Consider the following 13,142-nt stretch of genomic DNA (forward strand, 5'->3'; position numbering starts at 1 on the left):
AATCGTGGACGGTCGCAGTTTTTCGGCCGGAAGGTTTATTGGAAATGGAATTGTTAGATCGTATTCTTTATTTAGAGAAAGGGTCGCCTTCGGGACCTGGGATTATAATTTGATATATATTTAAGTGCTCGAACAGGGCTTCATACTTAATTGAATATGTGAGATTAGGAGTTATTGGAAATTGGAAATTGAGGACAAAAATGAATAGTTGTTGGGGACTAGTTGATTATACATCTAATAATCACAATAAAGCTACCAAAATTCAATCTTATATTGGATGATTACATAAGTTCGTGTCCGATTTAAAAATGAAGTTCAATGTGTTAAATTTCAAAGAATATGATTTTATTATACAATCATGGGATTTTTTTCTACAATCTAATTTTGCACGTGATACTATAACCTATTCAGTGGATAAACCAAACCAAACAACAACAACGGAGTTGTCGTAGCAACGTCTATGACAATCGCGCACGAACTTATGCGATCATCCCATAGAAATTCAAAGCTTCCTCTAAAAAATACGAAAAAGCATCCCAACGTCGTAACAAACGAGTCGCAGTTTTCGTATTTATAGCTCAGTTCTGCAATCAACGGAATTATTTTCAAATTCTCAGGTCGACTCGCCGCTGGGCATCCCATCGAATTGTACGTTATAGCGATAAATGAAAATTAAACATAGCCGCGATCGACAACGGTTAAACGGACTGTCTGCCAATTATCGTTGGAATTTCGCCGTAGAAGGAATCGCGGCGAGGTCGGAAACGTCGGTGCGCGTGGGTGATGTTGCGAACGGGATACCCTCGCCAGACCTCCGGCCTCCGAAAACGAGATTGAACGCGCGCGGGAGTTCGACGTGGAACGCGGAGGTAGAACCGGGAAATTAGCTGTACCCACGATAAATTGGAGTTTCTGATTTTCGTTTTGCGGTCGTCAACGTCACGTCCCCGGCGGCCATCCCTTCGAACCCACCCTTTCGCTTCTGGCCAGCCCCCGTTCTCGTTCCGCGCGCTCTCGCCACCGATCTATTTACCAATTTCTGATAAATTGAGTTTCGTCTTTCTCCTCCTTTTCTTCCCCTCTCACCTCGATCGTACCTGCATCTACGTCTCCGGATCAGTGACTGTTCGACGAGTCCGACTGGCATCGACGCCACGCGTTGTTCAACCGTGCGCGTCGACCTCGAAACTCGACGTTCGTCACGGTTTTCGAGTTTCAATCTCCGCGTTCGGTTCCTTCTAAGGAGAAATGTGCCGTAGAATCGAGGACGGAAATTGGAGATGATACTTTGTCATTGTTTCAGGGAATACAGGAAAGGATTGATCGAGGGTTGCATTTGGGGGGGGGGGGGATGAGAGGGCTTCTAAGGGTGCATTTAATGGACAGGTGTACGCGTAGATCGAGAAATTACGTGTACTTTGTTCGACTTAAGGGTTTTAAAAAAAGTCAATTTTGGAGACTCGCTTCGTCGCCGCCATTTCGTACTAAAATTATAATATAACAATTTTTGTTTATACTTCAATACTCTCAAAATTAAGTATCAAAGTTAGGCCTTTCTTTCAGCCTCTAGAGTGGTGTTACCCCTTAAATTGGCATCCACTGGCTTTTCCGCCGCTGGTTTCTGCACTCCTCTTGGAACGAATCTTAAAGAAAACCGAGATGACGCACAGAAAGACCTGAAAAGATTGTTACGGAATCGCGAAAGGACGAGAATAAGACCTGAGCAGGAGAAGAAAGGAATTTGAAACATAGGGGAATGTGGAACAATCGGAGAAAGCAGGAGGATGAGCCTCGTTGAGCTTCTTTGAATTTTCGGTGGAAATAGAGCGAACAGTCGGCACTGTAAATTCGCGCCAGTTATCGATTGCTGATATTTGTGTTATTCGCGAGCGTTGTTGGTCCTGCGAAGCTACCAGGAACGCTTTTCATTTTTGTCCAACTCTATCTGGCTCATTCGTCGTCCTCGGACGGTGCGATCCACGGGATTAGGAAATTCAATTTTCGGCCGTCTGTTTTGCCACCGTGTATCGACTGTTCCGGGAAAAAAACCTTTTCCGAACCTTCCATCTTCGGATCGCTCGCGACTACTATCAACGTTTCGCTATAAGTTGCTTTCGTTCCCGAGCCGCTGAATCGATTAGGACACGTTTATCTTTACGTATCGGGCCTCGAGATCGCGCGGATTTTCCTTCCAATCGTGGAATTCTAAAATAATACGAATCCGTATCCGTTGGGAGACTCGATATTTATTCGCTCGAAAAATAAATAAATAACAAACTATCTGGTTGCTGGCAATCTGTTATTGGACGCCACATCACGAGTGAATAATCGATACCGGGAGATTCGGGAGGAGAGTGAAATCCAAATGAATTGGAGGATCGCAGGTTTATTCAAAATAAAGCAGTATCGTGTTTGCTAATTAGTAATCTAACGCGTTGATTATTCTATATAAATAGTACAGGATGTCTTTTACACTGTGGTTGGGTAAATTAATTATAATTTTCAGAAAAATAGAGATTCCCATCTGTCGATTAATAATTACTTATCTCGAGACAGCGAACTGCACCTCAAAGCGAGAAATTATTAATCGATAGTTGAAAATCGAATTTCCCTCTAGACTACAGTTAATTTCTCATACATTAATGAATAACCTCTATTGTATATGAAGAGTATCCAACCGAGGAAAGCTGAACTACATTATGGCAGCTTGCTCATAAACATATTAAATATTTCTTCGTTGCTCGTAACACCCAACAACATTGACAAAGAGAATCTTCAACGTTGAACATCTAACAATTGCCAATCCACGTCATAGTCCGTGCGAATTTAATATTTGGGACAAGCTTTCGTGAATTTTATAAAAGAATTGAGATTGCATCGATGAGAATTTTGTTTCGCGACGAGTAACAGTTGAGAATTTCTGCCCACTCTCCGGCAGCTAGGAATATTCATCGCCGCATAGAAGATTGCCAATATCGGCGAATCGGATATTGGTGGCGACGAGAAACGCAATTTTAGGCCCAGCCTCGAACCCCGATAGTTTGCGATTTTACGCCGGCACGCGAGCCACGTTGGACCGCGTTCGATCGGTATCTTTTTGACGGCGACCAGACGCCACCGATCGCGCGTCGGTTTTTTTAATTTCGCGCAATCTTGATAACCTAAACCACCCTGACATGTTTTCCGTGCTCTGCGTTCCACCTCGTAATTTACAGGGACGACCAGACCGCCCGAGATTACACGCGTTTCAAACTCGACGACGTCCATCAAGCCCTCTCCGAAACCCGTTAAAACTTTCCGGGTAACTTTTTAATTTTATGTAGAAACTGGATTGATATTCAGTGTTTCATTATCGCTACGTTGCCAGTGGCTTTGGAGAGCTGTAGAACACGACGAAGAGTCCATTTACAATTGTTGTAGGCCGATCGGTAGAGAATTGAAACAACGTTTTTGTGACAAAAAATACTAACGGCAAACCGATTGCAAAATTTATAAGCAAAAAAGGACAAAAATCACGATTTTTTAGCATTGAGTTGTTAACCCTTTGCACTCGAAGGATGACTCTCGGTCACCATTAGGTTCGACGCAGTCAATCAACCAGCAGTAATGCTTGTTTAGCTTTAATTATTTTGGAACTCAAAGTGTCAATAAAATGATTGTCGATGAGATAAAGGTGACCTAATTTTCAAATCTCAAATTAGTTTAATCTAAGCTAAGCATTTGTGGCAATAGAATGCTAAGGAAGCATCTCGAGTTGCTAGTAGATACTAAAAAAAAAGGCCTCGAGTGCAAAGGGTTAATCTACGTATTCCCTTTTATGTAACTGCAAGATCGCTTTGCAGTTAGTATGTTTGTCACACAAAAATGCTCTACTGATCGGCCTATTGCTCTTGTGAACGACGATTTACGCTTCAAGGAAATTAGAATTGAAAATATTTCACGTACCGTGATTAATCGTAACGTACGCAGGAATTTTATGTTATGAAGCTTCAAGCATCTGGTGATTTTAGAAAAAAATGTATACAAACCCATCGTCCTCGCTCGGAGCGTACATATGGTTGAAACTACCTGAGGTACAAAGTAAGGAAAAACTATGGGAGAGGGGAGACGGAATCGACCCTCGATCGCGGCCAGGGACTGATAAGGTCGTCAGTCCTGTTTGAGACAGCGTGCGTGCTATTGAAATCCGTCTTACGCGTGTACTCGGCGTAATTTCATATTAATTGGACGATTTATTTTCTGCGAAAGTGTTAACTCTCTGTAATGATAAAAACGAAAGTGTGTCGTTATAAATATTACGAAAGTGGCAGTGGCGAGTGTGGACTGGAGCACGACGGCCGGGTTACCAGGAGCGGAGGGAAAAGGTGAGTGGCATAAGAAAGATGGGAACGAAAAGTGTGGTAAAATGTAAATCTTGAAGTGCTCGGAATAATAGAATGACAAAATGTATGCATGGATACGAGACTGACATGGGAGGGAATTTCTGAAGGGGATCTCAAATACAGCTCGGGAAGTTAAAATGCATACCATGTTTCACACATCACCGTCAATTCGTGCAGCCATTATTTTCCCTCCTTTAATATTCATATCGCTAAAGGGAACGAGGAAATTCGAGGATATAAATTCTTTAGTTTTCTCGGGTGTAGAGACAACGGTTATTTAAAGACGAATACATTTCACTTGTGTCGCTATGGTTAGCTTTCTAAATAAGTGAAAGCAGAAATTTGTTTATTTTATTTACAATTGTGTAACGTGGGAGGTCTACGTATGTCTTTTAGGTTTATTGTGTACAGGGTATTCCCAGATTAAATGGCCAAACTCTAAAAGACGAATTCAGGACCACAAAACGAACAAAAATTTCCTCTAGAAATATGCTCGCAAACATTTCGTTCGAGAGATCGTTCATCGACTTCTAAAGTTACAGAATTGTAAGAATGAAAAGCAATAAAGATAAATTTATTATTTCGAAATTATTGTTCCTAATTCCTAACAGAATAACTTCGGAAGTAAATAGCTCTTGAACGAAACGTTTGCGAGCATATTTCTACAGGTAATTCTTGTTTGCTTTACTGTCCTGAATCCATCTTTTAAGTTTGGCTATTAAGTCCCGGAACACCTTGTATATATGTTCCTCGTTTCAAGCACTTCATAGTGATATTTGTTTCGCGTATTAATTAAAAGAGAGCCTTTCAACCAATGTCAAATATTTTGTCACGAAATTCGCTATCGAAAGAGCGAAGTATATCCTTTAATTTCTCTATTTGACTATTCATTCCGGTCTGAAAAAGCACACCCATCAAAGAATCATTAGGGAAAAGCTCTTCTTCGATCAGCACAGAACTTTTTATAACGACCAAGACCTGGAAACCCATGATTTGGATACGCTCCATTTCGTGTAGACATCGAATAAGTCAATTAAGAGTAAGAAAATTAAAAGATAAATGACCGCATGACTGCACTTTTCGTTGCTCGATCAACTAACTCTTTCATATCAATTCGCTCTGCTTTGATCTACATGTTCGCATAAAGTAGTATCCGCACCTGTGCGAGACTTAAATTCATCACAGATCGTCCCCAAAACTACGCGTAAACATTTTAAAAATAAGCGAACCTTGTTTTAACTATCTGCCAATGTCCCTTCGTTTCCGATTGCACAATTACATATTCCGGCAATCGGAATTACCCACGCGAAATTACGCGCGTATATTCGCGAAACGCGGTATGCAACAGAGTTACATAGTTCAATTTAACGCGGCATATCAGGATCGATGACGTAATGCGCATCGATACGTCGGTGCATCGACAACCGACTCGGTTAAGGAAAATTTAATTAACGCTTGCGGTGGCTTAATTACACGCCCAGCGGTCGCAACGAACCGTATCGACGATTCTTATTATGCAAATCAGATTATCCCCCTGTTTCTTGAATAAAAAAGCCAGGACTTAGCCAGGACATTAGCAGTAAATAAATGTAATTTCCTCGATATCGAAGCATAGGAATTTTCCAAGAGGAACGCATGCACGCAACGTCGATTATCGTAAACGCTGGTCGTGAGGATTTCCCCCTCGCGAGTAGAGTCAATCGATATAAGAACTAACGGAAACCAGCAGGCAATAATAGGTTGACGTGTGCTCTGCACACTTTGCGATTTCTTATTTGATTTTTTGAAAGTATCGGAAAATTGGAAAAATAAAATTGGTGTTGGGCATAGTCGTAATCATAATTACGATTACGATTGTAATAAAATGTTTCAGAGTACTGCGATTACGATTACGATTACAGTCGCAATCGCAAATTTTTCTGCGATTACGATCGTATTTTCAGGTGTTTTCAGTCATAGAAATTTATTGCCTCAAAACCGACTTCAGATTCGTGTTCCTCTTCCCAAAAAACTTAGAAAACCATGCTTTCGTCAGAATCAAAAATTTAAAAATGTTACCCTATCTAGGCTCTAGTCTTATCGACATGAATTATTTTAACTGAAATATTTTAATTTTTATTTTTGATGAAATCAAGGTTTTCTAGGTTTTTTTGGGGGCGAGAAACACGAATCTGAAGTCGGTTTTGAGGCGAAAAATTTCTATGTCTGAATACACACGAAAGTACGATCGTAATTGTAGAAAAATTTGCGCATACGATCGTAATTATGATTACGATTATGCCCGATACTGCCTCAGGGGCTGTAGCTACGTTTAATCGTAGCTGCAGTACGGGTTTAGCGAGCCCGAGGTACCGGAGCTACAGAGCGTCTCAACAGACTGCTGGGATCCCCATTACGAGATAATAATTAATTCATTATTTTGAAGAGTGTTACGTAAGCAAATGCAAAGTAATATAAAGCAAGAATCGAGAGTAAGGCTAGTAAATTAGGTGTTACAGTCAACTTGTATAATTTTTCACCGTTACAAATAAAATTCAAATAAGGTTCAAATAAGGTTCAGTTCATTCCTTGGCAGAGTCGAGTCGAATTAACGTTCGTATTATTATTCCATTATCTCGAGAAAGCTTACAATTTTAATCGGCGCCTGTTTCGAAAATTACGTTGAACGTTCACGTAACGATGACGAAGTTCAGAGCGGCTGAAAAAATTACTTGAATCTCCTTTTTATCGCGTCGGAATTCCCCACGGTCCGAAAATCAGTGATTCGGTTTAAAACACTTGCAGTCGTTTTCGCTGCGCCTTTTCACGAGAAATTACATTCAAAGTTGGCTCAACAAAGGGAGAAATAAATAAGGGGGAGCCGCGCGCCACGTTTATCGCGAACGACGGTTTTATATTAAAATATTGATTCGGCCTTTCTGCAATTTTCTGGCGCACTGTCCTCCTTCGTTATTCTCATTGAGAATTGAATATTAGCCGTCGCGTTTTTATCCTGCTTCTTTGGATCCGAGCCTCTTTGACGCTTTCTCTGCGAACTTTGTATTATTGCTCGTGACAACGGGGACTCGTTCGAAGAATTGACCAGTGCCTGTCGGATCGGAGTGACTGAACGTCGACGATATTTTCCGTGTGCGTTCCACTGGTGTACGTGAAATGGAGGTCTAGGATCGATGGCGAAAGCTTGGAATGTACATAGAGATTCGTCGATAGAATTCATAGTTTCACAGATAAAGAATGGAGAGTATAGTTCATCTTCTAAACGTCAGTGTAACGTGCGTATCGTTCCTAATATTTTATACAGTTCTGCGTTTGCGTACATTCTCGTACAGGGTGTCCACGCTAAAGTGTGACAGACGCATATTTCAATAACTATTGATGATACGAAAATTTTTTTATATTGTTAATTTAAATGATATGATGGTGAAGTTTCGTTTTTTTAAATGCAACTATATACTTTTGGGGAGATCATGCGATAGTGATTTCCAAGACGAATTCATTGACCCTTAATGTATTTACTCGATTTTTATGAGTTTTCAAGGTAGAACGCTTCGAAATTTACTGATTTTCAGTGGAAAAGTCTGAGTTTGAGTGACCGCGTAGGACCGCTTTTATGACTTATCACTCAAATCGAGACTTTCCCACTTCACCATCCTATCTTTCAAATTAATAATATAAAACAAAAATTCGTTTACGCCACAATATAGGGCCCATTGTATCCTGCAATTTACATTACAATTTTCTTTACATAAACAATTTTTTCGTATCATCAATAGCTATTGAAATATGCGTCCGTCACACCTTAGCGTGAACGCCGTCTATATTCTCTCATATTTCCATTTGCCGTAACATCGACAGTCCACTCATTAAAACGAGATCAATTCGAATTGCAAGCCACTGTAACTACGAACCATTACTTTCGGGTCCCCCTAAAGTAGTTTCCATTCCATTACACGATAATCGCTGTCTCCTGAAACGAAATGACGAAATTCGAATGCGAACCAGCGAGAGAGACATCGAAATTTTTGAAGTGTCTGCTCCCAGCCTCGATCTCTCGAGTCTGAGATCCATATAACGATGAAACGTGCGGCATGGTTTTCACGTCAGTTCTCCGACGAAGATCCCCGGGAGATAGGGGGCACGTTCGCGAGTTTTCCGTGCCGTCGTCGCATCCGAGGGAATGAAAGGCCTCGGCGCTCCAGCCAGTAGTCGAGCTACTTTATCGAATCGTATTTCGGAGTCGAAGGAGCATTCGCCCGGGTTTCGCGGGGGAGGGGAGTCGTTAAAATCATCGCAGCCGCAGGATTCAGCAAGAAATATCGCCGTAGCGGCAACTCGAAACCGCGAAGAAGCTTATCTGCCGCTACCAGCGAAGAAGCCGGGCGACATTAAACCCCGAGGTGCGTGTAAAACCGTGACCGAAGAAACGGGAACCGTCGGAGTTGCGCCAGTCAGAAGGTGAAGGAACGCCGTGGAAAAAGCGATGACTGAGAAGTTTCCCTCCCTTCCTCCTCCTTCCTCTTCTCGTGGAATTTTTAACGAGAGAATACCGCCGCGAGTTTTAACTTCGCTTTGTACCGTAAAGGATTTAATCGCGGAAACGAAGGGACAAGCGGCGAACACGGGGATGGTTAGCCAAAGAGTATCGCGGGAATAATGAAACAACTCGTTCGGTTATCCGGTTTGCTCTTCATTTTACGGTTTTGCTACGTTGCGCTTTGGCCGGATCGTTTCACTGATTAACGATGAACGAGCTGCGGCTGGCGATACGGTGAAACTTCAGCGAGGTTCTTTCGGGGAGCATGGATGCACAGGTATCGTTTGGCGCGGCCGTTGCTAACGATACGATTCAGCCGCGCGCGTGGAACGTTGGTAGCTCGAAATACAGTCGTTTATTTGGGAGTTGGTTCCATGGAAACCGATGGGTGTTTTAGGTTTCTTTTTTGAACGCTGTTTACATGCACGTTAGTAATGAGTTTACAAAAAGTTACGGGATTATTCGTATTTTTCGTCGATACTTATGACTGACGTTTTTTTTCTAAGCTTTCTGATTAACTGTGGTAAATCGACTCCACTTGAACCATTACTTCGGTAATAGAAATCTGATGGATGGACTGTGAATGTTTATATAAATTCATATTTCCACAGTTAGAGATAAAGAATAGAAACGTACAGGAATGTATGTCTTCTCTTGTAAAAGGAGATCCATGGGGGGGGGGGGGGCGAGCGAAAAGTAATCAAAATGTCTCGGACTTGGAAAAGTTTTTCAATGAAAAACCGAAGGATTCCTTTAAAAAGGGAATCGAACTGCCTTTACGCTGGCAAAAAATGATAGAAAATGATAGAAATTATTTTCTTGATTAGTACTTAACGTTTCTTTAATAAATAAATGTTTTTCGTCAGCAAAAAGAAATTTTGATTACTTCTCGGTGACCCTGATATTTTATATATTTTTCCCTAACAAAATTAACATCATCGAACGAACCAACCACGAGCCAACCGAGAAAGTGAATAGAAAGACAAGGCCGTCTCCATTTTTACATTTCATCGAGGCAAGTACTCGGAGTCCCCGTGAAACTCTAGTCTCGAGCAATTGCAAGAAATGTTAATCTCGGGTTCTATACTACTGGCGAGGTCTACACCAACACCAAAAGGACGAACCCCGAATTAACATCTACAGTCCACCAATAAGAAATCTTCGTAAAATTGATCGCGACAAACGAGGACCAGGCCAAACGTTCTCCGGATCGCGAGGCAAATCTCTCGGATGGCGTTCGCTAGAGACCAACTGCGTTTTTGGTTAAATCGACGGGATTTTCCCTTCTTAATTAAATACGACGGTGGTGCCGTCGTTCTTGGACGCGTAGAGCGACGGGGCACCGCGGGGCAAACGTTTTCAGAAAATTTCGTAAATTGCGAGCCCGTTAGAAGACAAACGATTTAAGCGCTTCAACGTCGGAGCACGGTTCTGGGAAATGGCCGGTAATTCCCGGTAATGCAAGGGAGCAAGGGGCGATTACGTTCGCCCCGAATAGCGAGAGGTAGGAGAAAGAAAAAGAAAGCTGGGAGAAAAGGAAGTTTCGAAGACGTGGTTTCGACGGTGGTATCCCGAGGTCGCGAGTCTCGCGGAACACGGTGCCCCGTTCTTCTTAATTACGAGTCTGGCCGGGCCGTAATTGGAAAACTTGTTTCGATTTCTTTTTTCTTTTTTTATTTTGCCTGCTAATCAGCCGGCTCGGGTGGCGAGCAATTCCCATCAGCAACGTGGCCAACGGTGCTTTACGGTCTTGTTTGTTATTCCGCAATACACGCCATGCACGCTGCACCTCGAAACTTTGGAAGCACCGTTTGATTTTTGTAACGAATGAACCCACCGCAATCGTGCCAATGAAAATATTATCCGTGTTACTTGACGAAGGAGTTGAGTTTCCAGTAGTTACATCTCTGTAGCTACATCCCGGTATCGTCGTGAAAATACGAGGGAAGCCAAAGATAGTTTTGAGTTCAAAGTCTGTGCGTCAACATAATTCCATCTAATTTCATGTTCACTCAGAATTCTCCACAGAAACTGTTTAACGCGTCCAAGTCGATATTACAAGTTTAACACTTTATTTACCGGGGGGACTAATTAGTACCGTCGATTTTCTCATGGCACTGTATTGGTTAAACGCTTTGAAACCCATTTGTGACTTTCAAGTCCAATTTTATGAAGTTCGTTTTTAATTTTGGATGACGGCGCAAGCTTTTTTTCATTTGTATAGTAACATGATACTGTAACACGATACTGTATCATGTTGGAGTATCGTAATAATCATGGTACAGTATCATATTACAGTATCATATTACAGTATCATATTACAGTTACATGATGAACAAGATGGACGCCTACATTAAAACAATTTTTGAAAAATTCAATAAATAACGTTTTAATCGCGAACTCGAAACTTTTCGAAAAAAGGCGAATTAAACGAATGTTCCCATTGGAGTATGTTTAGGTTTCAAACTGGATTCACTCATCCCACGAGTAATCATCCGCGAGATTATAAACAATCGAATGTACGCTGACACGCTTACCATCGAGACTAAAGCGGTGTTGGACAAAATATAATTGAGTTGACGATTGATCAGCAATCAGTACCTGCGATTCTAATTGCGGAAATCAGTTGCTAGCCACAATTTCGAGCCTACTAATTCCGATTCCGTCTTCCTAATTTCGATTAAACTTTCGATCGACTCCCAATGCACTCGAAGAATACACGAGGAAGTCGTCGCGAGGTGCCACGGTAGTACTTGGTCGAGGTTGGATCTATAAAACGGCGTTTAATCAAGCTGGCATGACCAGCGCGATACGATAAGAGAATGTATTTCATTTTTCAAAAGTACGTGGGAATCGGGCGAGGCGGGCCATACGTGAGGCAGGAAAAAGTAGGAAAAGAGATGAAAAATAAAAGGCGGAGGAAACAAGACGACCGCGAAGGATAGAGAAAGAAGGGAGACTGGCATAATTTTATAAGTGTTCGGGAGGAGCGGGCTCGCAGAATAGCGGATGTAAGGCGGTTACGGGGAATGAAGTGAAGCCGAGCCCGGTATTGCATTAAAATTTACATAATAGCCGACTCTAACCCCTCCCTCTACCCCCCCTGTTGCATTACTCGGCCGACCTCTCGCTGTACCGTGCGCAAATACAGATGTATAATATATTTTCACCGTTTACTTTCATCGTCCGACCCACGAATTTTGAGAAGTTACTGTTCTCCGCCTCCTTGCTTTCGCTTGGTCCCACCCCCTCTTCGTCCCCTGTGTCTCTTCTCGCCTATTTCGTCGCGTTTAATACCGCGTATCTCGAGGGGTCGTGGACGCGCGTACAGCCAGAATCCACGGTACGAAAAGGCAATATTAAACTCTGGCTGGTGTATAACGCGAACTCCGAAGGAAGACGAAGAAGGACGCAGAAGTAAAAGAGGGGGCGATCAAGGGCGCGTTTGTCGCGTCTCCGAGTCGACTGCTGTTTTAAATCGCAGTCGTTAGATTCTATTTGTAGGGGGTGGTCTAATAAACTTTAGTTCAGGATGTCGTATAACATATATCTTTATTTCAAAATCAATCGGCATGCGAATACTCCAAAAGCCGAGAATGAACTGGCCTGCCGCAAGGCAGTCGCTAACAACTGCATCGCGACGAATATCGCGATAGGTGTTTGTCACGTGACAAACGGCAACGGCCACGGTACGAGCCGCTCCAAAACGCCTACAGATTTTAATTTCGCTGAAACGCAGCCCATCGAGGATGGAATAACCAGGTCGTGAATTAAATTTCTTTATTATTATTACCCTTTGCAACCCCATACGGGATCATTAGCGATACGCACGCCTGTGCGAATTAACGTTACAAATACGATAATACACGATACATTAAACAACAAGCGTAATACAGTAATTGTAATATATCGTAGTATCGAAGCTCGGTAGTTTCGAATAACCAACTGTTAATAAGCCAAGCGTTCGTAAGTTCGAATAGCGAAATTTTAAGAAATTGATGAGTAATTAGCAACGGACTTAGACACGATCTTCTCAGAAGGGTAACCATTAACGGACGAGCTCGATCGCGAATGATTAACGAGACAGTGTCGAGCGTGTCTCTGCGTAGACGCCTTAACAATGAGCCACCGACAACAGGAAAGTTTGCGCGAGGATGTACTTCGCGAGCGTCTGTTGTTCCTTGCCGCGTCGTAACTGGTTTCTATCTGCGAGCATTCCGCTAGGC

The 13,142-nt window shown here is 42.3% G+C and overlaps 1 protein-coding gene across 11 annotated transcripts in view; it reads left to right on the forward strand.

Annotated features, from left to right (window-relative positions):
- LOC128874008 (band 7 protein AGAP004871-like) overlaps positions 1-13,142 on the forward strand; it is a 249,293-nt gene that overhangs the window by 85,271 nt on the left and 150,880 nt on the right. For 3 of the 11 annotated variants that reach the window (XM_054118200.1, XM_054118201.1, XM_054118213.1), the window contains exon 1: positions 4,176-4,364. The exons of 5 other annotated variants lie outside the window; for them this stretch is intronic. In XM_054118200.1, the coding sequence (XP_053974175.1) occupies positions 4,264-4,364 (101 nt within the window). In that variant the 5' untranslated portion in view covers positions 4,176-4,263. Of the gene's footprint in view, positions 1-4,175; positions 4,365-13,142 lie in introns of those variants that run through there. 3 more of the 11 variants (XM_054118212.1, XM_054118210.1, XM_054118207.1) reach the window with 3 other exon arrangements.

This window comes from Hylaeus volcanicus, chromosome 3, assembly GCF_026283585.1.
Source record: "Hylaeus volcanicus isolate JK05 chromosome 3, UHH_iyHylVolc1.0_haploid, whole genome shotgun sequence".
Lineage (NCBI taxonomy): Eukaryota > Metazoa > Arthropoda > Insecta > Hymenoptera > Colletidae > Hylaeus > Hylaeus volcanicus.